The sequence below is a fragment of the Oncorhynchus keta genome, chromosome 19 (genome assembly GCF_023373465.1).
Source record: "Oncorhynchus keta strain PuntledgeMale-10-30-2019 chromosome 19, Oket_V2, whole genome shotgun sequence".
NCBI classification, from domain to species: domain Eukaryota; kingdom Metazoa; phylum Chordata; class Actinopteri; order Salmoniformes; family Salmonidae; genus Oncorhynchus; species Oncorhynchus keta.
The window spans coordinates 5,809,736-5,834,508 of NC_068439.1; the positions used below are offsets into that span (position 1 = coordinate 5,809,736).

The 24,773-nt window shown below is 39.9% G+C and overlaps 1 protein-coding gene and 1 long non-coding RNA gene across 17 annotated transcripts; both read right to left on the bottom strand.

Annotated features, from left to right (window-relative positions):
• On the bottom strand, positions 1–24,550 carry zbtb8b (zinc finger and BTB domain containing 8B). 14 transcript variants are annotated; one of them, XM_052469123.1, is made up of 9 exons: positions 24,443–24,550; positions 24,034–24,139; positions 23,527–23,714; positions 22,381–23,284; positions 8,766–8,944; positions 3,138–4,188; positions 2,764–2,821; positions 2,156–2,730; positions 1–2,047 (listed from the first exon to the last, which is right to left on the bottom strand). In XM_052469123.1, the coding sequence occupies exons 2-6, from the start codon at positions 24,095–24,097 to the stop codon at positions 3,817–3,819; spliced, it is 1,707 nt and encodes a 568-aa protein (XP_052325083.1). In that variant the 5' UTR covers positions 24,098–24,139; positions 24,443–24,550; the 3' UTR covers positions 1–2,047; positions 2,156–2,730; positions 2,764–2,821; positions 3,138–3,816. The 14 variants fall into 14 exon arrangements, with proteins under 14 accessions (XP_052325083.1, XP_052325088.1, XP_052325094.1 ...); XM_052469128.1 differs by lacking the exons at positions 2,156–2,730; positions 2,764–2,821 and adding an exon at positions 2,822–2,904 and having other exon boundaries at positions 1–2,072; positions 3,463–4,188; XM_052469134.1 differs by lacking the exons at positions 2,156–2,730; positions 2,764–2,821 and adding an exon at positions 2,822–2,904 and having other exon boundaries at positions 1–1,622; positions 3,313–4,188.
• LOC127909150 (uncharacterized) lies at positions 8,951–19,911 on the bottom strand. 3 transcript variants are annotated; one of them, XR_008069939.1, is made up of 6 exons: positions 19,073–19,911; positions 18,371–18,546; positions 12,687–12,745; positions 11,659–11,715; positions 10,293–10,522; positions 8,951–9,059 (listed from the first exon to the last, which is right to left on the bottom strand). It is a non-coding gene; the product is annotated as an uncharacterized LOC127909150 (long non-coding RNA). The 3 variants fall into 3 exon arrangements; XR_008069937.1 differs by having other exon boundaries at positions 8,955–9,116; XR_008069938.1 differs by lacking the exon at positions 8,951–9,059 and having other exon boundaries at positions 10,201–10,522; positions 11,601–11,715.
• Positions 24,551–24,773: the final 223 nt, after the last annotated feature.

A 24,773-nucleotide genomic window follows, 5' to 3' on the forward strand; every position in this document is an offset into this window, starting at 1 on the left:
TTTTCACATGACTGGGAATTTAAGATATGCGTCTGTTGGTCACAGATACCGTAAAAAAAAAAAAAACAATGTAGGGGCGCGGATCAGAAAACCAGTCCCACCTAGAGTGACCACCTTTTGCCTCATGCAGCGCGACACATGGAGTTGACGAGGCTGTTGCATGGAGTTGACGAGGCTGTTGCATGGAGTTGATGAGGCTGTTGCATGGAGTTGACGAGGCTGTTGCATGGAGTTGACGAGGCTGTTGCATGGAGTTGATGAGGCTGTTGCATGGAGTTGACGAGGCTGTTGCATGGAGTTGATGAGGCTGTTGCATGGAGTTGATGAGGCTGTTGCATGGAGTTGACGAGACTGTTGCATGGAGTTGACGAGGCTGTTGCATGGAGTTGATGAGGCTGTTGCATGGAGTTGACGAGGCTGTTGCATGGAGTTGATGAGGCTGTTGCATGGAGTTGATGAGGCTGTTGCATGGAGTTGACGAGGCTGTTGCATGGAGTTGACGAGGCTGTTGCATGGAGTTGATGAGGCTGTTGCATGGAGTTGATGAGGCTGTTGCATGGAGTTGATGAGGCTGTTGAGGACAAGACACCTGCTGTTTCCATGGAGAACAGACTGCTATGGCGTATCATCACCTGATGCATTGTGCCACCAAGTAGAAGAGACATCTTTCTCCTAGGGATAACACAACGCCTTTCTCCTAGGGACAACACAATGTCTTTCTCCTAGGGACAACACAATGTCTTTCTCCTAGGGACAACACAATGTCTTTCTCCTAGGGACAACACAACGCCTTTCTCCTAGGGACAACACAACGCCTTTCTCCTAGGGATAACACAACGCCTTTCTCCTAGGGACAACACAACGTCTTTCTCCTAGGGACAACACAACGTCTTTCTCCTAGGGACAACACAACGTCTTTCTCCTAGGGACAACACAACGTCTTTCTCCTAGGGACAACACAACGTCTTTCTCCTAGGGACAACACAACGTCTTTCTCCTAGGGACAACACAACGCCTTTCTCCTAGGGATAACACAATGTCTTTCTCCTAGGGACAACACAATGTCTTTCTCCTAGGGACAACACAACGCCTTTCTCCTAGGGACAACACAATGTCTTTCTCCTAGGGATAACACAATGTCTTTCTCCTAGGGACAACACAACGCCTTTCTCCTAGGGACAACACGACATCTTTCTCCTAGGGACAACACAACGCCTTTCTCCTAGGGACAACACAACGCCTTTCTCCTAGGGACAATGCAACATCTTTCTCCTAGTGACAACACAACGTCTTTCTCCTAGGGACAATGCAACATCTTTCTCCTAGTGACAACACAACGTCTTTCTCCTAGGGACAATGCAACATCTTTCTCCTAGTGACAACACAACGTCTTTCTCCTAGGGACAATGCAACATCTTTCTCCTAGTGACAACACAACGTCTTTCTCCTAGGGACAATGCAACATCTTTCTCCTAGTGACAACACAACGTCTTTCTCCTAGGGACAATGCAACATCTTTCTCCTAGTGACAACACAACGCCTTTCTCCTAGGGACAACACAACGTCTTTCTCCTAGAGACAACACAATGTCTTTCTCCTAGGGACAACACAACGTCTTTCTCCTAGGGACAACACAACGTCTTTCTCCTAGGGACAACACAACGCCTTTCTCCTAGAGACAACACAATGTCTTTCTCCTAGGGACAACACAACGTCTTTCTCCTAGTGACAACACAACGTCTTTCTCCTAGGGACAACACAACGTCTTTCTCCTAGGGACAACACAATGTCTTTCTCCTAGGGACAACACAATGTCTTTCTCCTAGGGACAACACAACGTCTTTCTCCTAGGGACAACACAATGTCTTTCTCCTAGGGACAACACAATGTCTTTCTCCTAGGGACAACACAATGTCTTTCTCCTAGGGACAACACAACGTCTTTCTCCTAGAGACAACACAACGTCTTTCTCCTAGTGACAACACAACGTCTTTCTCCTAGGGACAACACAACGTCTTTCTCCTAGGGACAACACAATGTCTTTCTCCTAGGGACTACACAATGTCTTTCTCCTAGGGACTACACAACGTCTTTCTACTAGGGACAACACAACGTCTTTCTCCTAGGGACAACACACTGTCTTTCTCCTAGGGACCTAGGGACAACACAATGTCTTTCTCCTAGGGACAACACAATGTCTTTCTCCTAGGGTCAACACAATGTCTTTCTCCTAGGGTCAATACAATGTCTTTCTCCTAGGCTCAACACAATGTCTTTCTCCTAGTGACAACACAATGTCTTTCTCCTAGGGTCAACACAACGTCTTTCTCCTAGGGACAACACAACGTCTTTCTCCTAGGGACAACACAATGTCTTTCTCCTAGGGACAACACAATGTCTTTCTCCTAGGGACAACACAATGTCTTTCTCCTAGGGACAACACAATGTCTTTCTCCTAGGGACAACACAATGTCTTTCTCCTAGGGACAACACAACGTCTTTCTCCTAGGGACAACACAACGTCTTTCTCCTAGGGACAACACAACGTCTTTCTCCTAGGGACAACACAACGTCTTTCTCCTAGGGACAACACAACGTCTTTCTCCTAGGGACAACACAACGTCTTTCTCCTAGGGACAACACAACGTCTTTCTCCTAGGGACAACACAACGTCTTTCTCCTAGGGACAACACAACGTCTTTCTCCTAGGGACAACACAACGTCTTTCTCCTAGGGACAACACAATGTCTTTCTCCTAGGGACCTAGGGACAACACAATGTCTTTCTCCTAGGGACAACACAATGTCTTTCTCCTAGGGACCTAGGGACAACACAATGTCTTTCTCCTAGGGACAACACAACGTCTTTCTCCTAGGGACAACACAATGTCTTTCTCCTAGGGACCTAGGGACAACACAATGTCTTTCTCCTAGGGACAACACAACGTCTTTCTCCTAGGGACAACACAACGTCTTTCTCCTAGGGACAACACAACGTCTTTCTCCTAGGGAAAACACAACGTCTTTCTCCTAGGGAAAACACAACGTCTTTCTCCTAGGGAAAACACAACGTCTTTCTCCTAGGGAAAACACAACGTCTTTCTCCTAGGGAAAACACAACGTCTTTCTCCTAGGGACAACACAACGTCTTTCTCCTAGGGACAACACAACGTCTTTCTCCTAGGGACAACACAACGTCTTTCTCCTAGGGACAACACAACGTCTTTCTCCTAGGGACAACACAACGTCTTTCTCCTAGGGACAACACAACGTCTTTCTCCTAGGGACAACACAACGTCTTTCTCCTAGGGACAACACAACGTCTTTCTCCTAGGGACAACACAACGTCTTTCTCCTAGGGACAACACAACGTCTTTCTCCTAGGGAAAACACAACGTCTTTCTCCTAGGGACAACACAACGTCTTTCTCCTAGGGACAACACAACGTCTTTCTCCTAGGGACAACACAACGTCTTTCTCCTAGGGACAACACAACGTCTTTCTCCTAGGGACAACACAACGTCTTTCTCCTAGGGAAAACACAACGTCTTTCTCCTAGGGACAACACAACGTCTTTCTCCTAGGGACAACACAACGTCTTTCTCCTAGGGACAACACAACGTCTTTCTCCTAGGGACAACACAACGTCTTTCTCCTAGGGAAAACCCAGTCCTCTTATGGTCATGCAGTTCTGATTCTGTTCCACAGTTATTTTGGTAGAAAATAGTAGCCAAGACAAAGTTAACATGGACCTCTGTCTCAGTCTTGGATTGTTCCCCTAATTAAACCACTGGGGGAGGAAGACTGCAAGATAGGACTAAAACTGTGTCTGAGAGTTAAATTCTTCCTTTCCTTGTCTCCTCTCCTTCATGTCCACTGTGGATGGGATCTCTGACAGTCGTCCGTGTGGTTTCCCCTTCTCCCCCAGGTCCTCTATAATCCCTCCCCCGGCCTCCATGTCATCAGCATCATCCCTGAACCTGGGCCAATCACTGTCTCCGTCCCCGCGTTCCATGGCCTCTGGTTGGCCGTCGAGGTTGATGTGGGCGGGAGGTGAGTCTTCGTGGCCCGTGGTCGTAACACAGGTACAGTTGTCACACAGGCCAAAGCGTTTCAGTCCGTGGGACAGGGCTCCAGTGAAGCTTCGTCTGCACCCCTTACAAACCACGGGCCAACTGGAACGGTGCACCTGGGAATCAGAGACAAAGACATGTAAACATCGTCACACACACACACACACACACACACACACACACACACACACACACACACACACACCATTATAAAATGAAAATGAAAACAAGAATTGAATTGATTAAAGCATTAATATAATATAATAATAATAATATATGCCATTTAGCAGACGCTTTTATCCAAAGCGACTTACAGTCATGTGTGCATACATTCTACGTATGGGTGGTCCCGGGAATCGAACCCACTACCCTGGCGTTACAAGCGCCATGCTCTACCAACTGAGCTACAGAAGGACCATTGAAACTCACTAAAGGCTTCAGTCATATAAAAATGATAATTAAATCCTAACTGGTTCTCTATCAGATGAGTAAGAATGTCTCACCCCACTCAATGTGTCGATAAGACATTTGTGGGAGTGGTTGAAAAACTGTACCAAAACAAATGATCTATAGTAGATCATTAACAAGACATTTGTGGGAGTGGTTGAAAAACTGTACCAAAACAAATGATCTATAGTAGATCATTAACAAGACATTTGTGGGAGTGGTTGAAAAAAACGAGTTTTAATGACTCTTAAGTAAACTTCCCACTTCAACTGTAGGTTGGAGTCATTAAAACCACTCCCACAAATTTCTTGTTAATGATCTACTAACAATCTACTATAGATCATTTGTTTTGGTACTGTCCATATGTAGCTTGTTTTGGTACTGTCCATATGTAGCTTGTTTTGGTACTGTCCGTATGTAGCTTGTTTTGGTACTGTCCGTATGTAGCTTGTTTTGGTACTGTTCATATGTAGCTTGTTTTGGTACTGTCCATATGTAGTTTGTTTTGGTACTGTCCGTATGTAGCTTGTTTTGGTACTGTCCATATGTAGCTTGTTTTGGTACTGTCCGTATGTAGCTTGTTTTGGTACTGTTCATATGTAGCTTGTTTTGGTACTGTTCATATGTAGCTTGTTTTGGTACTGTCCGTATGTAGCTTGTTTTGGTACTGTCCATATGTAGCTTGTTTTGGTACTGTCCGTATGTAGCTTGTTTTGGTACTGTTCATATGTAGCTTGTTTTGGTACTGTTCATATGTAGCTTGTTTTGGTACTGTCCGTATGTAGCTTGTTTTGGTACTGTCCATATGTAGCTTGTTTTGGTACTGTCCGTATGTAGCTTGTTTTGGTACTGTTCATATGTAGCTTGTTTTGGTACTGTCCATATGTAGCTTGTTTTGGTACTGTTCATATGTAGCTTGTTTTGGTACTGTTCATATGTAGCTTGTTTTGGTACTGTTCATATGTAGCTTGTTTTGGTACTGTCCATATGTAGCTTGTTTTGGTACTGTTCATATGTAGCTTGTTTTGGTACTGTCCATATGTAGCTTGTTTTAGTACTGTTCATATGTAGCTTGTTTTGGTACTGTCCATATGTAGCTTGTTTTGGTACTGTCCATATGTAGCTTGTTTTGGTACTGTCCATATGTAGCTTGTATTGCTTGTTTTGGTACTGTTCATATGTAGCTTGTTTTGTTACTGTTCATATGTAGCTTGTTTTGGTACTGTTCATATGTAGCTTGTTTTGGTACTGTCCATATGTAGCTTGTTTTGGTACTGTTCATATGTAGCTTGTTTTGGTACTGTCCATATGTAGCTTGTTTTGGTACTGTCCGTATGTAGCTTGTTTTGGTACTGTCCATATGTAGCTTGTTTTGCTTGTTTTGGTGGTGTTCATATGTAGCTTGTTTTGGTACTGTCCATATGTAGCTTGTTTTGGTACTGTTCATATGTAGCTTGTTTTGGTACTGTTCATATGTAGCTTGTTTTGGTACTGTCCATATGTAGCTTGTTTTGCTTGTTTTGGTAGTGTCCATATGTAGCTTGTTTTGGTACTGTCCATATGTAGCTTGTTTTGGTACTGTCCATATGTAGCTTGTTTTGCTTGTTTTGGTAGTGTTCATATGTAGCTTGTTTTGGTAGTGTTCATATGTAGCTTGTTTTGGTAGTGTTCATATGTAGCTTGTTTTGGTAGTGTTCATATGTAGCTTGTTTTGGTACTGTCCATATGTAGCTTGTTTTGGTACTGTCCATATGTAGCTTGTTTTGGTACTGTCCACATGTAGCTTGTTTTGGTAGTGTACATATGTAGCTTGTTTTGGTACTGTCCATATATAGCTTGTTTTGGTACTGTCCATATGTAGCTTGTTTTGTTACTGTTCATATGTAGCTTGTTTTGGTACTGTCCATATGTAGCTTGTTTTGGTACTGTCCGTATGTAGCTTGTTTTGGTACTGTTCATATGTAGCTTGTTTTGGTACTGTTCATATGTAGCTTGTTTTGGTACTGTTCGTATGTAGCTTGTTTTGGTACTGTTCATATGTAGCTTGTTTTGGTACTGTCCGTATGTAGCTTGTTTTGGTACTGTCCATATGTAGCTTGTTTTGGTACTGTCCGTATGTAGCTTGTTTTGGTACTGTTCGTATGTAGCTTGTTTTGGTACTGTTCATATGTAGCTTGTTTTGGTACTGTTCATATGTAGCTTGTTTTGGTACTGTTCATATGTAGCTTGTTTTGGTACTGTCCGTATGTAGCTTGTTTTGGTACTGTCCATATGTAGCTTGTTTTGGTACTGTTCATATGTAGCTTGTTTTGGTACTGTTCATATGTAGCTTGTTTTGGTACTGTCCATGTGTAGCTTGTTTTGGTACTGTTCATATGTAGCTTGTTTTGGTACTGTTCATATGTAGCTTGTTTTGGTAGTGTCCATATGTAGCTTGTTTTGGTACTGTCCATATGTAGCTTGTTTTGGTACTGTTCATATGTAGCTTGTTTTGGTACTGTCCATATGTAGCTTGTTTTGGTACTGTCCATATGTAGCTTGTTTTGGTACTGTTCATATGTAGCTTGTTTTGGTACTGTCCATATGTAGCTTGTTTTGGTACTGTTCATATGTAGCTTGTTTTGGTACTGTTCATATGTAGCTTGTTTTGGTACTGTTCATATGTAGCTTGTTTTGGTACTGTTCATATGTAGCTTGTTTTGGTACTGTCCGTATGTAGCTTGTTTTGGTACTGTCCATATGTAGCTTGTTTTGGTACTGTCCGTATGTAGCTTGTTTTGGTACTGTTCATATGTAGCTTGTTTTGGTACTGTTCATATGTAGCTTGTTTTGGTACTGTTCATATGTAGCTTGTTTTGGTACTGTTCATATGTAGCTTGTTTTGGTACTGTCCGTATGTAGCTTGTTTTGGTACTGTCCATATGTAGCTTGTTTTGGTACTGTTCATATGTAGCTTGTTTTGGTACTGTTCATATGTAGCTTGTTTTGGTACTGTCCATGTGTAGCTTGTTTTGGTACTGTTCATATGTAGCTTGTTTTGGTACTGTTCATATGTAGCTTGTTTTGGTACTGTTCATATGTAGCTTGTTTTGGTAGTGTCCATATGTAGCTTGTTTTGGTACTGTCCATATGTAGCTTGTTTTGGTACTGTTCATATGTAGCTTGTTTTGGTACTGTCCGTATGTAGCTTGTTTTGGTACTGTCCATATGTAGCTTGTTTTGGTACTGTTCATATATAGCTTGTTTTGGTACTGTTCATATGTAGCTTGTTTTGGTACTGTCCATGTGTAGCTTGTTTTGGTACTGTTCATATGTAGCTTGTTTTGGTACTGTTCATATGTAGCTTGTTTTGGTACTGTTCATATGTAGCTTGTTTTGGTACTGTCCATATGTAGCTTGTTTTGGTACTGTTCATATGTAGCTTGTTTTGGTACTGTTCATATGTAGCTTGTTTTGGTACTGTTCATATGTAGCTTGTTTTGGTACTGTTCATATGTAGCTTGTTTTGGTACTGTTCATATGTAGCTTGTTTTGGTACTGTCCATATGTAGCTTGTTTTGGTACTGTCCATATGTAGCTTGTTTTGGTACTGTCCATATGTAGCTTGTTTTGGTACTGTCCATATGTAGCTTGTTTTGGTACTGTCCATATGTAGCTTGTTTTGGTACTGTCCATATGTAGCTTGTTTTGGTACTGTCCATATGTAGCTTGTTTTGGTACTGTCCATATGTAGCTTGTTTTGGTACTGTCCATATGTAGCTTGTTTTGGTACTGTTCATATGTAGCTTGTTTTGCTTGTTTTGGTACTGTCCATATGTAGCTTGTTTTGGTACTGTCCATATGTAGCTTGTTTTGGTACTGTTCATATGTAGCTTGTTTTGCTTGTTTTGGTACTGTTCATATGTAGCTTGTTTTGGTACTGTTCATATGTAGCTTGTTTTGCTTGTTTTGGTACTGTCCATATGTAGCTTGTTTTGGTACTGTCCATATGTAGCTTGTTTTGGTACTGTCCATATGTAGCTTGTTTTGGTACTGTTCCCATCAATGTCTGTCTTTGTATTTTTTCACCAGACACACTCACACACACCAGACACACACACACACACCAGACAAACACACACACACACACCAGACACACACACACCAGACACACACACACACACCAGACACACACACACACACACCACACACACACACACTCACACACACCAGACACACACACACACACACTCTCTCTCTCTCTTACGCTGAGTGAGTGACTGCGGAGGTGTTCCTGCCTGGTGAACCTCTTGCCACACGTCTCACAGGGGAAGGGTCTCTCTCCAGTGTGACAGCGGATGTGTCTCTTCAGGATGCCCTTCTGCTTGGCGGTGTACGGGCAGAACGGACACTTGTGGAGCTTCACCGGCACTAACAAGCCATCACCTGCAGGGGAGGAGAGTCAATTAAACAATGAACTATACACACTGTTACCATCAAACACCTGTAGGGAGGAGAGTCAATTAAACAATGAACTATACACACTGTTACCATCAAACACCTGTAGGGAGGAGAGTCAATTAAACAATGAACTATACACACTGTTACCATCAAACACCTGTTAGGGAGGAGAGTCAATTAAACAATGAACTATACACACTGTTACCATCAAACACCTGTTAGGGAGGAGAGTCAATTAAACAATGAACTATACACACTGTTACCATCAAACACCTGTTAGGGAGGAGAGTCAATTAAACAATGAACTATACACACTGTTACCATCAAACACCTGTTAGGGAGGAGAGTCAATTAAACAATGAACTATACACACTGTTACCATCAAACACCTGTTAGGGAGGAGAGTCAATTAAACAATGAACTATACACACTGTTACCATCAAACACCTGTTAGGAGGTCAATTAAACAAGACTGTTACCATCAATTAAACAATGAACTATACACACTGTTACCATCAAACACCTGTTAGGGAGGAGAGTCAATTAAACAATGAACTATACACACTGTTACCATCAAACACCTGTTAGGGAGGAGAGTCAATTAAACAATGAACTATACACACTGTTACCATCAAACACCTGTTAGGGAGGAGAGTCAATTAAACAATGAACTACCATCAAACACCAGTCAATTAAACAATGAACTATACCATCAAACACCTGTAGGGAGGAGAGTCAATTAAACAATGAACTATACACACTGTTACCATCAAACACCTGTTAGGGAGGAGAGTCAATTAAACAATGAACTATACACACTGTTACCATCAAACACCTGTTACCATCAAACACCTGGGAGGAGAGTCAATTAAACAATGAACTATACACACTGTTACCATCAAACACCTGTTAGGGAGGAGAGTCAATTAAACAATGAACTATACACACTGTTACCATCAAACACCTGTTAGGGAGGAGAGTCAATTAAACAATGAACTATACACACTGTTACCATCAAACACCTGTTAGGGAGGAGAGTCAATTAAACAATGAACTATACACACTGTTACCATCAAACACCTGTTAGGGAGGAGAGTCAATTAAACAATGAACTATACACACTGTTACCATCAAACACCTGTTATGAACTATACACACTGTTACCATCAAACACCTGAGGGAGGAGAGTCAATTAAACAATGAACTATACACACTGTTACCATCAAACACCAGTCAATTAAACAATGAACTATACACACTGTTACCATCAAACACCTGTTAGGGAGGAGAGTCAATTAAACAATGAACTATACACACTGTTACCATCAAACACCTGTTAGGGAGGAGAGTCAATTAAACAATGAACTATACACACTGTTACCATCAAACACCTGTAGGGAGGAGAGTCAATTAAACAATGAACTATACACACTGTTACCATCAAACACCTGTTAGGGAGGAGAGTCAATTAAACAATGAACTATACACACTGTTACCATCAAACACCTGTAGGGAGGAGAGTCAATTAAACAATGAACTATACACACTGTTACCATCAAACACCTGTTAGGGAGGAGAGTCAATTAAACAATGAACTATACACACTGTTACCATCAAACACCTGTTAGGGAGGAGAGTCAATTAAACAATGAACTATACACACTGTTACCATCAAACACCTGTTAGGGAGGAGAGTCAATTAAACAATGAACTATACACATACCATCAAACACCTGTTACAATTAAACAATGAACTATACACCTGTTACCATCAAACACCTGTTAGGGAGGAGAGTCAATTAAACAATGAACTATACACACTGTTACCATCAAACACCTGTTAGGGAGGAGAGTCAATTAAACAATGAACTATACACACTGTTACCATCAAACACCTGTTAGGGAGGAGAGTCAATTAAACAATGAACTATACACACTGTTACCATCAAACACCTGTTAGGGAGGAGAGTCAATTAAACAATGAACTATACACACTGTTACCATCAAACACCTGTTAGGGGAGGAGAGTCAATTAAACAATGAACTATACACACTGTTACCATCAAACACCTGTTGAGTCAATTAAACAATGAACTATACACACTGTTACCATCAAACACCTGTTAGGGAGGAGAGTCAATTAAACAATGAACTATACACACTGTTACCATCAAACACCTGTTAGGAGGAGAGTCAATTAAACAATGAACTATACACACTGTTACCATCAAACACCTGTTAGGGAGGAGAGTCAATTAAACAATGAACTATACACACTGTTACCATCAAACACCTGTTAGGGAGGAGAGTCAATTAAACAATGAACTATACACACTGTTACCATCAAACACCTGTTAGGGAGGAGAGTCAATTAAACAATGAACTATACACACTGTTACCATCAAACACCTGTTAGGGAGGAGAGTCAATTAAACAATGAACTATACACACTGTTACCATCAAACACCTGTTAGGGAGGAGAGTCAATTAAACAATGAACTATACACACTGTTACCATCAAACACCTGTTAGGGAGGAGAGTCAATTAAACAATGAACTATACACACTGTTACCATCAAACACCTGTTAGGGAGGAGAGTCAATTAAACAATGAACTATACACACTGTTACCATCAAACACCTGTTAGGGAGGAGAGTCAATTAAACAATGAACTATACACACTGTTACCATCAAACACCTGTAGGGAGGAGAGTCAATTAAACAATGAACTATACACACTGTTACCATCAAACACCTGTTAGGGAGGAGAGTCAATTAAACAATGAACTATACACACTGTTACCATCAAACACCTGTTAGGGAGGAGAGTCAATTAAACAATGAACTATACACACTGTTACCATCAAACACCTGTTAGGGAGGAGAGTCAATTAAACAATGAACTATACCACAAACACCTGTTACAATTAAACATGAACAAACTGTTACCTCAAACACCTGTTAGGGAGGAGAGTCAATTAAACAATGAACTATACACACTGTTACCATCAAACACCTGTTAGGGAGGAGAGTCAATTAAACAATGAACTATACACACTGTTACCATCAAACACCTGTTATGAACTATACACACTGGAGGAGAGTCAATTAAACAATGAACTATACACACTGTTACCATCAAACACCTGTTAGTCAATTAAACAATGAACTAAACACCTGTTACCATCAAACACCTGTTAGGGAGGAGAGTCAATTAAACAATGAACTATACACACTGTTACCATCAAACACCTGTTAGGGAGGAGAGTCAATTAAACAATGAACTATACACACTGTTACCATCAAACACCTGTTAGGGAGGAGAGTCAATTAAACAATGTCAATTAAACTGAATACACACTGTTACCATCAAACACCTGTTAGGGAGGAGAGTCAATTAAACAATGAACTATACACACTGTTACCATCAAACACCTGTTAGGGAGGAGAGTCAATTAAACAATGAACTATACACACTGTTACCATCAAACACCTGTTAGGGAGGAGAGTCAATTAAACAATGAACTATACACACTGTTACCATCAAACACCTGTTAGGGAGGAGAGTCAATTAAACAATGAACTATACACACTGTTACCATCAAACACCTGTTAGGGGAGGAGAGTCAATTAAACAATGAACTATACACACTGTTACCATCAAACACCTGTTAGGGAGGAGAGTCAATTAAACAATGAACTATACACACTGTTACCACCAAACACCTGTTAGGGGAGGAGAGTCAATTAAACAATGAACTATACACACTGTTACCATCAAACACCTGTTAGGGAGGAGAGTCAATTAAACAATGAACTATACACACTGTTACCATCAAACACCTGTTAGGGAGTCAATTAAACAATGAGAGTCAATTAAACAATGAACTATACACACTGTTACCATCAAACACCTGTTAGGGAGGAGAGTCAATTAAACAATGAACTATACACACTGTTACCATCAAACACCTGTTAGGGAGGAGAGTCAATTAAACAATGAACTATACACACTGTTACCATCAAACACCTGTTAGGGAGGAGAGTCAATTAAACAATGAACTATACACACTGTTACCATCAAACACCTGAACTTACTGTTACCATCAAACACCTGGAGGGAGGAGAGTCAATTAAACAATGAACTATACACACTGTTACCATCAAACACCTGTTAGGGAGGAGAGTCAATTAAACAATGAACTATACACACTGTTACCCATCAAACACCTGTTAGGGAGGAGAGTCAATTAAACAATGAACTATACACACTGTTACCATCAAACACCTGTTAGGGAGGAGAGTCAATTAAACAATGAACTATACACACTGTTACCATCAAACACCTGTTAGGGAGGAGAGTCAATTAAACAATGAACTATACACACTGTTACCATCAAACACCTGTTACCATCAAACACCTTAGGGAGGAGAGTCAATTAAACAATGAACTATACACACTGTTACCATCAAACACCTGTTAGGGAGGAGAGTAAACAATTAAACAAAATGAACTATGAACACACTGTTACCATCAAACACCTGTTAGGGAGGAGAGTCAATTAAACAATGAACTATACACACTGTTACCATCAAACACCTGTTAGGGAGGAGAGTCAATTAAACAATGAACTATACACACTGTTACCATCAAACACCTGTTAGGGAGGAGAGTCAATTAAACAATGAACTATACACACTGTACACACTGTTACCATCAAACACCTGTTAGGGAGGAGAGTCAATTAAACAATGAACTATAAACTGTTACCTCAAACACCTGTTAGGGAGGAGAGTCAATTAAACAATGAACTATACACACTGTTACCATCAAACACCTGTTACCTGGGAGGAGAGTCAATTAAACAATGAACTATACACACTGTTACCATCAAACACCTGTTAGGGAGGAGAGTCAATTAAACAATGAACTATACACACTGTTACCATCAAACACCTGTCAATTATGAACTATACACACTGGAGGAGAGTCAATTAAACAATGAACTATACACACTGTTACCATCAAACACCTGTTAGGGAGGAGAGTCAATTAAACAATGAACTACACATATCACACTGTTACCATCAAACACCTCAAACACCTGTTAGGGAGGAGAGTCAATTAAACAATGAACTATACACACTGTTACCATCAAACACCTGTTAGGGAGGAGAGTCAATTAAACAATGAACTATACACACTGTTACCATCAAACACCTGTTAGGGAGGAGAGTCAATTAAACAATGAACTATACACACTGTTACCATCAAACACCTGTTAGGGAGGAGAGTCAATTAAACAATGAACTATACACACTGTTACCATCAAACACCTGTTAGGGAGGAGAGTCAATTAAACAATGAACTATACACACTGTTACCATCAAACACCTGTTAGGGAGGAGAGTCAATTAAACAATGAACTATACACACTGTTACCATCAAACACCTGTTAGGGAGGAGAGTCAATTAAACAATGAACTATACACACTGTTACCATTAAACAATGAAAACACCTGTTACCATCAAACACCTTAGGGGAGGAGAGTCAATTAAACAATGAACTATACACACTGTTACCATCAAACACCTGTTAGGGAGGAGAGTCAATTAAACAATGAACTATACACACTGTTACCATCAAACACCTGTTAGGGAGGAGAGTCAATTAAACAATGAACTATACACACTGTTACCATCAAACACCTGTTAGGGAGGAGAGTCAATTAAACAATGAACTATACACACTGTTACCATCAAACACCTGTTAGGGAGGAGAGTCAATTAAACAATGAACTATACACACTGTTACCATCAAACACCTGTTAGGGAGGAGAGTCAATTAAACAATGAACTATACACACTGTTACCATCAAACACCTGTTAGGGAGGAGAGTCAATTAAACAATGAACTATACACACTGTTACCATCAAACACCTGTTAGGGGGAGAGAGAGTTCAATTAAACAATGAACTATACACACTGTTACCATCAAACACCTGTTAGGGAGGAGAGTCAATTAAACAATGAACTATACACACTGTTACCATCAAACACCTGTTAGGGAGGAGAGTCAATTAAACAATGAACTATACACACTGTTACCATCAAACACCTGTTAGGGAGGAGAGTCAATTAAACAATGAACTATACACACTGTTACCATCAAACACCTGTTAGGGAGGAGAGTCAATTAAACAATGAACTATACACACTGTTACCATCAAACACCTGTTAGGGAGGAGAGTCAATTAAACAATGAACTATACACACTGTTACCATCAAACACCTGTTAGGGAGGAGAGTCAATTAAACAATGAACTATACACACTGTTACCATCAAACACCTGTTAGGGAGGAGAGTCAATTAAACAATGAACTATACACACTGTTACCATCAAACACCTGTTAGGGAGGAGAGTCAATTAAACAATGAACTATACACACTGTTACCATCAAACACCTGTTAGGGAGGAGAGTCAATTAAACAATGAACTATACACACTGTTACCATCAAACACCTGTTAGGGAGGAGAGTCAATTAAACAATGAACTATACACACTGTTACCATCAAACACCTGTTAGGGAGGAGAGTCAATTAAACAATGAACTATACACACTGTTACCATCAAACACCTGTTAGGGAGGAGAGTCAATTAAACAATGAACTATACACACTGTTACCATCAAACACCTGTTAGGGAGGAGAGTCAATTAAACAATGAACTATACACACTGTTACCATCAAACACCTGTTAGGGAGGAGAGTCAATTAAACAATGAACTACACATACAAACACCTGTTACAATTAAACAATGAACTATACAACACCATCAAACACCTTAGGGAGGAGAGTCAATTAAACAATGAACTATACACACTGTTACCATCAAACACCTGTTAGGGAGGAGAGTCAATTAAACAATGAACTATACACACTGTTACCATCAAACACCTGTTAGGGAGGAGAGTCAATTAAACAATGAACTATACACACTGTTACCATCAAACACCTGTTAGGGAGGAGAGTCAATTAAACAATGAACTATACACACTGTTACCATCAAACACCTGTTAGGGAGGAGAGTCAATTAAACAATGAACTATACACACTGTTACCATCAAACACCTGAACTATACACAGGGAGGAGAGTCAATTAAACAATGAACTATACACACTGTTACCATCAAACACCTGTTAGGGAGGAGAGTCAATTAAACAATGAACTATACACACTGTTACCATCAAACACCTGTTAGGGAGGAGAGTCAATTAAACAATGAACTATACACACTGTTACCATCAAACACCTGTTAGGGAGGAGAGTCAATTAAACAATGAACTATACACCACTGAACTTACCATCAAACACCTGTTAGGGAGGAGAGTCAATTAAACAATGAACTATACACACTGTTACCATCAAACACCTGTTAGGGAGGAGAGTCAATTAAACAATGAACTATACACACTGTTACCATCAAACACCTGTTAGGGAGGAGAGTCAATTAAACAATGAACTATACACACTGTTACCATCAAACACCTGTTAGGGAGGAGAGTCAATTAAACAATGAACTATACACACTGTTACCATCAAACACCTGTTAGGGAGGAGAGTCAATTAAACAATGAACTATACACACTGTTACCATCAAACACCTGTTAGGGAGGAGAGTCAATTAAACAATGAACTATACACACTGTTACCATCAAACACCTGTTAGGGAGGAGAGTCAATTAAACAATGAACTATACACACTGTTTACCAATTCAAACACCTGTTACCATCAAACACCTTAGGGAGGAGAGTCAATTAAACAATGAACTATACACACTGTTACCATCAAACACCTGTTAGGGAGGAGAGTCAATTAAACAATGAACTATACACACTGTTACCATCAAACACCTGTTAGGGAGGAGAGTCAATTAAACAATGAACTATACACACTGTTACCATCAAACACCTGTTAGGGAGGAGAGTCAATTAAACAATGAACTATACACACTGTTACCATCAAACACCTGTTAGGGAGGAGAGTCAATTAAACAATGAACTATACACACTGTTACCATCAAACACCTGTTAGGGAGGAGAGTCAATTAAACAATGAACTATACACACTGTTACCATCAAACACCTGTTAGGGAGGAGAGTCAATTAAACAATGAACTATACACACTGTTACCATCAAACACCTGTTAGGGAGGAGAGTCAATTAAACAATGAACTATACACACTGTTACCATCAAACACCTGTTAGGGAGGAGAGTCAATTAAACAATGAACTATACACACTGTTACCATCAAACACCTGTTAGGGAGGAGAGTCAATTAAACAATGAACTATACACACTGTTACCATCAAACACCTGTTAGGGAGGAGAGTCAATTAAACAATGAACTATACACACTGTTCAAACACCTGTTAGGGAGGAGAGTCAATTAAACAATGAACTAACACCTGTTCAAACACCTGGGAGGAGAGTCAATTAAACAATGAACTATACACACTGTTTCAAACACCATTAAACAAACACCTGTTACCATCAAACACCTGGGAGGAGAGTCAATTAAACAATGAACTATACACACTGTTACCATCAAACACCTGTTAGGGAGGAGAGTCAATTAAACAATGAACTATACACACTGTTACCATCAAACACCTGTTAGGGAGAGAGTCAATTAAACAATGAACTATACACACTGTTACCATCAAACACCTGTTAGGGAGGAGAGTCAATTAAACAATGAACTATACACACTGTTACCATCAAACACCTGTTAGGGAGGAGAGTCAATTAAACAATGAACTATACACACTGTTACCATCAAACACCTGTTAGGGAGGAGAGTCAATTAAACAATGAAGTCAATTAAACAATGAACTATGAACACACTGTTACCATCAAACACCTGTTAGGGAGGAGAGTCAATTAAACAATGAACTATACACACTGTTACCATCAAACACCTGTTAGGGAGGAGAGTCAATTAAACAATGAACTATACACACTGTTACCATCAAACACCTGTTAGGGAGGAGAGTCAATTAAACAATGAACTATACACACTGTTACCATCAAACACCTGTTAGGGAGGAGAGTCAATTAAACAATGAACTATACACACTGTTACCATCAAACACCTGTTAGGGAGGAGAGTCAATTAAACAATGAACTATACACACTGTTACCATCAAACACCTGTTAGGGAGGAGAGTCAATTAAACAATGAACTATACACACTGTTACCATCAAACACCTGTTAGGGAGGAGAGTCAATTAAACAATGAACTATACACACTGTTACCATCAAACACCTGTTAGGGAGGAGAGTCAATTAAACAATGAACTATACACACTGTTACCATCAAACACCTTACCATCAAACACCTGTTAGGGGAGGAGAGTCAATTAAACAATGAACTATACACACTGTTACCATCAAACACCTGTTAGGGAGGAGAGTCAATTAAACAATGAACTATACACACTGTTACCATCAAACACCTGTTAGGGGAGGAGAGTCAATTAAACAATGAACTATACACACTGTTACCATCAAACACCTGTTAGGGAGGAGAGTCAATTAAACAATGAACTATACACACTGTTACCATCAAACACCTGTTAGGGAGGAGAGTCAATTAAACAATGAACTATACACACTGTTACCATCAAACAGAGTCAATTAAACAATGAACTAACTATCAAACACCAGTCAATTAAACAATGAACTATACCATCAAACACCTGTTAGGGAGGAGAGTCAATTAAACAATGAACTATAGGGAGGAGAGTCACACTGTTACCATCAAACACCTGTTAGGGAGGAGAGTCAATTAAACAATGAACTATACACACTGTTACCATCAAACACCTGTTAGGGAGGAGAGTCAATTAAACAATGAACTATACACACTGTTACCACTGTTACCATCAAACACCTGTTAGGGAGGAGAGTCAATTAAACAATGAACTATACACACTGTTACCATCAAACACCTGTAGGGAGGAGAGTCAATTAAACAATGAGACTGTCAAACACCAATTAAACAATGAACTATACACAATTAAACTGTTACCATCAAACACCTGTTAGGGGAGGAGAGTCAATTAAACAATGAACTATACACACTGTTACCATCAAACACCTGTTAGGGAGGAGAGTCAATTAAACAATGAACTATACACACTGTTACCATCAAACACCTGTAGGGAGGAGAGTCAATTAAACAATGAACTATACACACTGTTACCATCAAACACCTGTTGCATTAATAAGTCCTTCAGTCGATATCAAGAGTCAATCACCACCTTCCGGAGACACCTGAAACCCCACCTCTTTAAGGAATACCTAGGATAGGATAAAGTAATCCTTCTCACCCCCCCCCCCTTTTAAGATTTAGATGCACTATTGTAAAGTGGCTGTTCCACTGGATCTCATAAGGTGAATGCACCAATTTGTAAGTCGCTCTGGATAAGAGCGTCTGCTAAATGACTTAAATGTAAATGTAAATGATATTATAAAGTTAATATAATGTCACAATTTGGTCTTTTTTAAAAGCAAATCTTCTTGTCAGGAAAGTATAAAGAAAGAAGAAACCCTCTGGCCCCTAAAACCAAAGCCTGATAGTGGCAAGAAAACAACAACAACAACTACAACTAACAACAACTAACAACAACAACAACTACAACTACTAACAACAACAACTAACAACAACTACTAACAACAACAACTAACAACAACAACAACAACTACTAACAACAACTAACAACAACAACTACTAACAACAACAACTAACAACAACTACTAACAACTAACAACAACAACAACTAACAACAACAACTACTAACAACAACTACTAACAACAACTACTAACAACTAACAACAACAACAACAACTAACAACAACTACTAACAACAACTACTAACAACTAACAACTAACAACTACAACTACTAACAACTAACAACAACTACTAACAACTAACAACAACTACAACAACAACTAACAACAACAACTACTAACAACTAACAACTAACTACAACTACTAACAACAACTACTAACAACTAACAACTAACAACAACTACTAACAACAACAACAACTACTAACAACAACAACTAACAAACTAACAACTAAACAACAACTAACAACAACTAACAACAACAACAACAACTAACAACTAACAACAACAACAACTAACAACAACTAAAACAACAACTAACTACTAACAACTAACAACAACTAACAACAACAACAACAACTAACTACTAACAACTAACAACTAACAACAACAACTAACTAACAACTAACAACAACAACAACAACAAACAACTAACAACAACAACAACAAACAACTAACAACAACAACAACAACAACTAACAACAACAACTAACAACTAACAAACAACTAACAACTAACTAACAACTAACAACAACAACAACTAACAACTACAACTAACAAACTAACAACAACTAACAACTAACAACAACAACAACAACTAACAACAACAACTAACAACTACAACTACAACAACAACAACAACAACTAACAACAACTACAACTACAACAACAACTAACAACTAACAACAACAACTAACAATACAACAACTAACAACTACAACTAACAACAACAACAACAACTAACAACTACAACTAACAACAACAACAACAACTAACAACTAACAACAACTACAACAACAACAACAACAACAACAACTAACAATACAACTAACAACAACAACTAACAACAACTAACAACAACAACTAACAACAACAACAACAACTAACAACTAACAACTAACAACAACAACAACTAACAACTACAACTAACAACAACTAACAACTAACAACAACAACAACAACAACAACTAACAACAACAACTAACAAACAACAACAACAACTAACAACAACAACAACTAACAACAACAACAACTAACAACTAACAACAACTACAACAACAACAACTAACAACAACAACAACAACAACTAACAACAACAACTAACAACAACAACAACTAACAACTAACAACAAACAACAACAACAACAACAACTAACAACTAACAACTAACAAACAACTACAACAACAACTAACAACAACTAACAACAACAACAACTAACAACAACAACAACTAACAACAACAACTAACAACAACAACAACTAACAACTAACAACAAACAACTAACAACAACAACAACTAACAACAACAACAACTAACAACTAACAACAACAACTACAACAACAACAACAACTAACAACTAACAACTAACAACAACAACAACAACAACAACAACTAACAACAAACAACTAACTAACAAACAACTAACAACTACAACAACAACAACAACTAACAACAACAACAACTACAACTAACAACTAACAACTAACAACAACAACAACAACTAACAACTAACAACAACAACAACAACAACAACAACTAACAACAACAACAACTACAACAACAACAACTAAACAACAACAACAACTACAACAACAACAACAACTACAACTAACTAACAACACAACTACAACTAACAACAAACAACTAACAACTACAACTAACAACTACAACAACTAACAACAACTAACAACAACTAACAACAACAACAAACAAACAACTAACAACAACAACAACTAACAACAACAACAACTAACAACAACAACAACTAACAACAACAACTAACAACAACAACTAACAACAACAACAACTAACAACAACAACAACTACAACTAACAACTACAACTAACAACAACAACTAACTAACAACTAACAACTACAACTAACAACTACAACAACTAACAACAACAACAACTAACAACAACTACAACTAACAACTACAACTAACAACAACAACAACAACTAACAACAACAACAACAACTAACAACAACAACAACAACTAACAACTAACAACAACAACAACAACTAACTAACAACAACTACAACAACTAACAACAACAACAACTAACAACAAACAACTAACAACAACTAACAACAACAACAACTAACAACAACAACAACTACAACTAACAACAACAACTAACAACTAACAACAACTAACAACAACAACAACTAACAACAACAACTACAACAACTAACAACAACTAACAACTACAACAACTAACAACTAACAACAACAACTACAACAACTAACAACAACAACAACAACAACAACAACAACAACTACAACTAACAACAACTAACAACAACTAACAAAAACTACAACTAACAACAACAACAACTAACAACAACAACTACTAACAACAACAACAACTAACAACAACTACTAACAACAACAACAACAACTAACAACAACTACTAACAACAACAACAACAAAGAAACAATAAGAAACTAAAGTTTCACCTTATAGAGATAAAACTAACTGAATGTAATTACCTGTGTCCTCTCCGTACCAGTCGCTCTGTATCTCCATGATAGAGGACCCACCCATCCCCAGACCCTCATCCACCCTGCCTCCCCCACCCCAGAGGCCCAATCCCTGGGCAAACATCTGGCCCTGCTCCCCTCTGTCCCTGTGGGGACTGGAGCCGCCTCTCAACAGCACATCCATGAACTGCCTGGCGTGGCAGCCCCCGAAGCCCAGGGAGGAGCGCTCGCTGCTGGGGGACGCCAGCCTGTCATGGAGGTGGTCTGGGTGGTGGGTGTGGAGGGGGGGTCCCATAAACAGCGCCAGGTCTTTGGTATCGGGAGACCCCTCCTCGGGCTCGTCATCGGGGTCGTACTCGATCTTGGGGCGCACCAGTTCTAGGGTCAACCCAGAGGAAAGAGGGTTCATCACATGGTCTCCGTGTCCGTGGGGGGTCCGGCCCTCAATAATATGAGATGGGAACTCCCCTCTGGAGCTGCAGTCGCTCTCAGAGTCTCTGCTAGGGCCGGGGGGCGTGGGGACCCTGGGGAGGGCTGCTGCCGAGGATGGGGGGTCTGTGACAGTGGAAGGGGAGGATTCTGAACGTACATGACTAACTCCCTCTAGTGACAACGAAGGAACAGCTACAGAGGCGGTGGAAGAGGGAGGTGGCATGGCTGGGGTTCCACTGTCAGCCGGACCATCTCTCTCCTTCTCTTTCTCCCTGTTACAGATCTCCAGAGAGGAGCGGATGTAGCCTTTACAGAAGGACACCACGTCAGTCATCTGGAGGTAGCTGGCCGCCGACATCACCTCGATGACGTTGTCGCTGCGCAGGTCCAGTCGGCCCGAGTACAGGAAGTCCAGGATGGAGGAGAAGGCCTCGGCCGTCACGATGTCCAGAGAGGCTGTACTGTGGTGCTGACCACTGTCCTGAGGAGAGATTCCAGGGAGTAAAGTAGTACAGTAAACAGGCTATAAAACTAGATTAGCACTTAGATCAGAGTTTACTCAACCAGTGTTCTTTCCACAGGATGGGAATGGGCCAACTGGGTTACTATAGCATTATCAATTTCTTTTTAAACACGTGAAAGCATCTAGTAAAATAATACACACAGGCTCCTTAATTACACATTTTGTATCAATCCCACGTCCAACTTAATAAAACGACTCACCTGTAGGTAGTGGACCAATAGGGCTCGGAAGTAGCCGCTGCCGGCGAATAGGACGTTGCGATGGGCCTTGAAGACACGCCCCTCCACGACTATACTGCAGTCACAGAAGAAGTCTCTCTTCCGCTGCTCATTGAGCTCACACAGCAGCTTGGACTGGTAGCCTGACACCTCCATCTCCACAATTCTTTCTGATAAATAGATACAATTAGATTAGATAGATAGAGGGGGAGAGAGAGAGAGAGAGAGAGAGAGAGAGAGAGAGTGAGAGAGAGAGAGGGATTGAGAGAGAGAGAGAGAGAGGAGAGAGAGAGAGAGAGAGAGAAAGAGAGGGATTGAGAGAGAGAATGAGAGGGATTGAGAGAGAGAGAGAGAGAGAGGGATTGAGAGAGAGAGAATGAGAGGGATTGAGAGAGAGAGAGCAATGTGAGATAAGACAGAGAAAGAGGGTGAGCAGAGAGAGAGAGATATGTAGAAAGCATAGGGCTGCCTATGTGCTAGTAAACAAACCCCTCAGCCAGTTCACGCTCCTCAACCTTCCACCCCAGTCCTTTGACCTCCTGGTGCAGTACATTCATGTGACCCCTGTCAACAACGAACTACACCCTCACCTTGCCTTGAAGAGAAGATCCACAACTGATAACCACAGAAAGGCTCTGAGGAGAAATCTCTAAACTAAAGCTATAGTAGCTAGCTAGGAGAAAGGTTTTTCCATCGTCTCCAGTACCTTTTGTAGAATCACAAATGTAGAAGTAGCCATATGTTGTAGCTAGCTAGAATACAAGGCATTGATAACTAGAGTAACACATCTGTCTATGCTAGAAAACTCTTGTCAGCTAGCTAGCGTTACATTTATCAAACATTCCGTACAAATGAACATAACATTTAAACATTTAAACAAGTATAAAAACAACGATACCTGACTAAACCTTGAAATTAGTCGTAAGTTAACACACTGGTGGATAAATTGTTGTAGCCTCAGCAGCTAGCTAGCTAGCTAACCACAACAACAACCCACTTCCTCATTTCTCCATTCTGTGTGAGAGTCACAAGACTCGACCAATGATATACGAGAGAAATGTCATGTGGCGTCTAAGAGAGGCGATCAGCCAATCACATCATGTAAAACTGGACTGGGATGGGCTTTTAAAGATATAGCCTGTAGTTGCATTTATCATCACCAGAGGGCAGAAAATCACCGCGTTAGCCCACAATATAATTGCGTGATGAACCTCTTTTGTGCAAATAGG

Bases quoted from the DNA above. Each gene is read 5' to 3' on its own strand.
- zbtb8b (XM_052469128.1), bottom strand. From the start codon at position 24,097: ATGTACTGCACCAGGAGGTCAAAGGACTGGGGTGGAAGGTTGAGGAGC. The intron at 23,285-23,526 runs GTGAGTCGTTTT...ATCTCTCCTCAG, and splicing joins TATTGGTCCACTACCTACAG to GACAGTGGTCAGCACCACAG. The intron at 8,945-22,380 runs GTAATTACATTC...CCTCCCCTGCAG, and splicing joins CTGGTACGGAGAGGACACAG to GTGATGGCTTGTTAGTGCCG.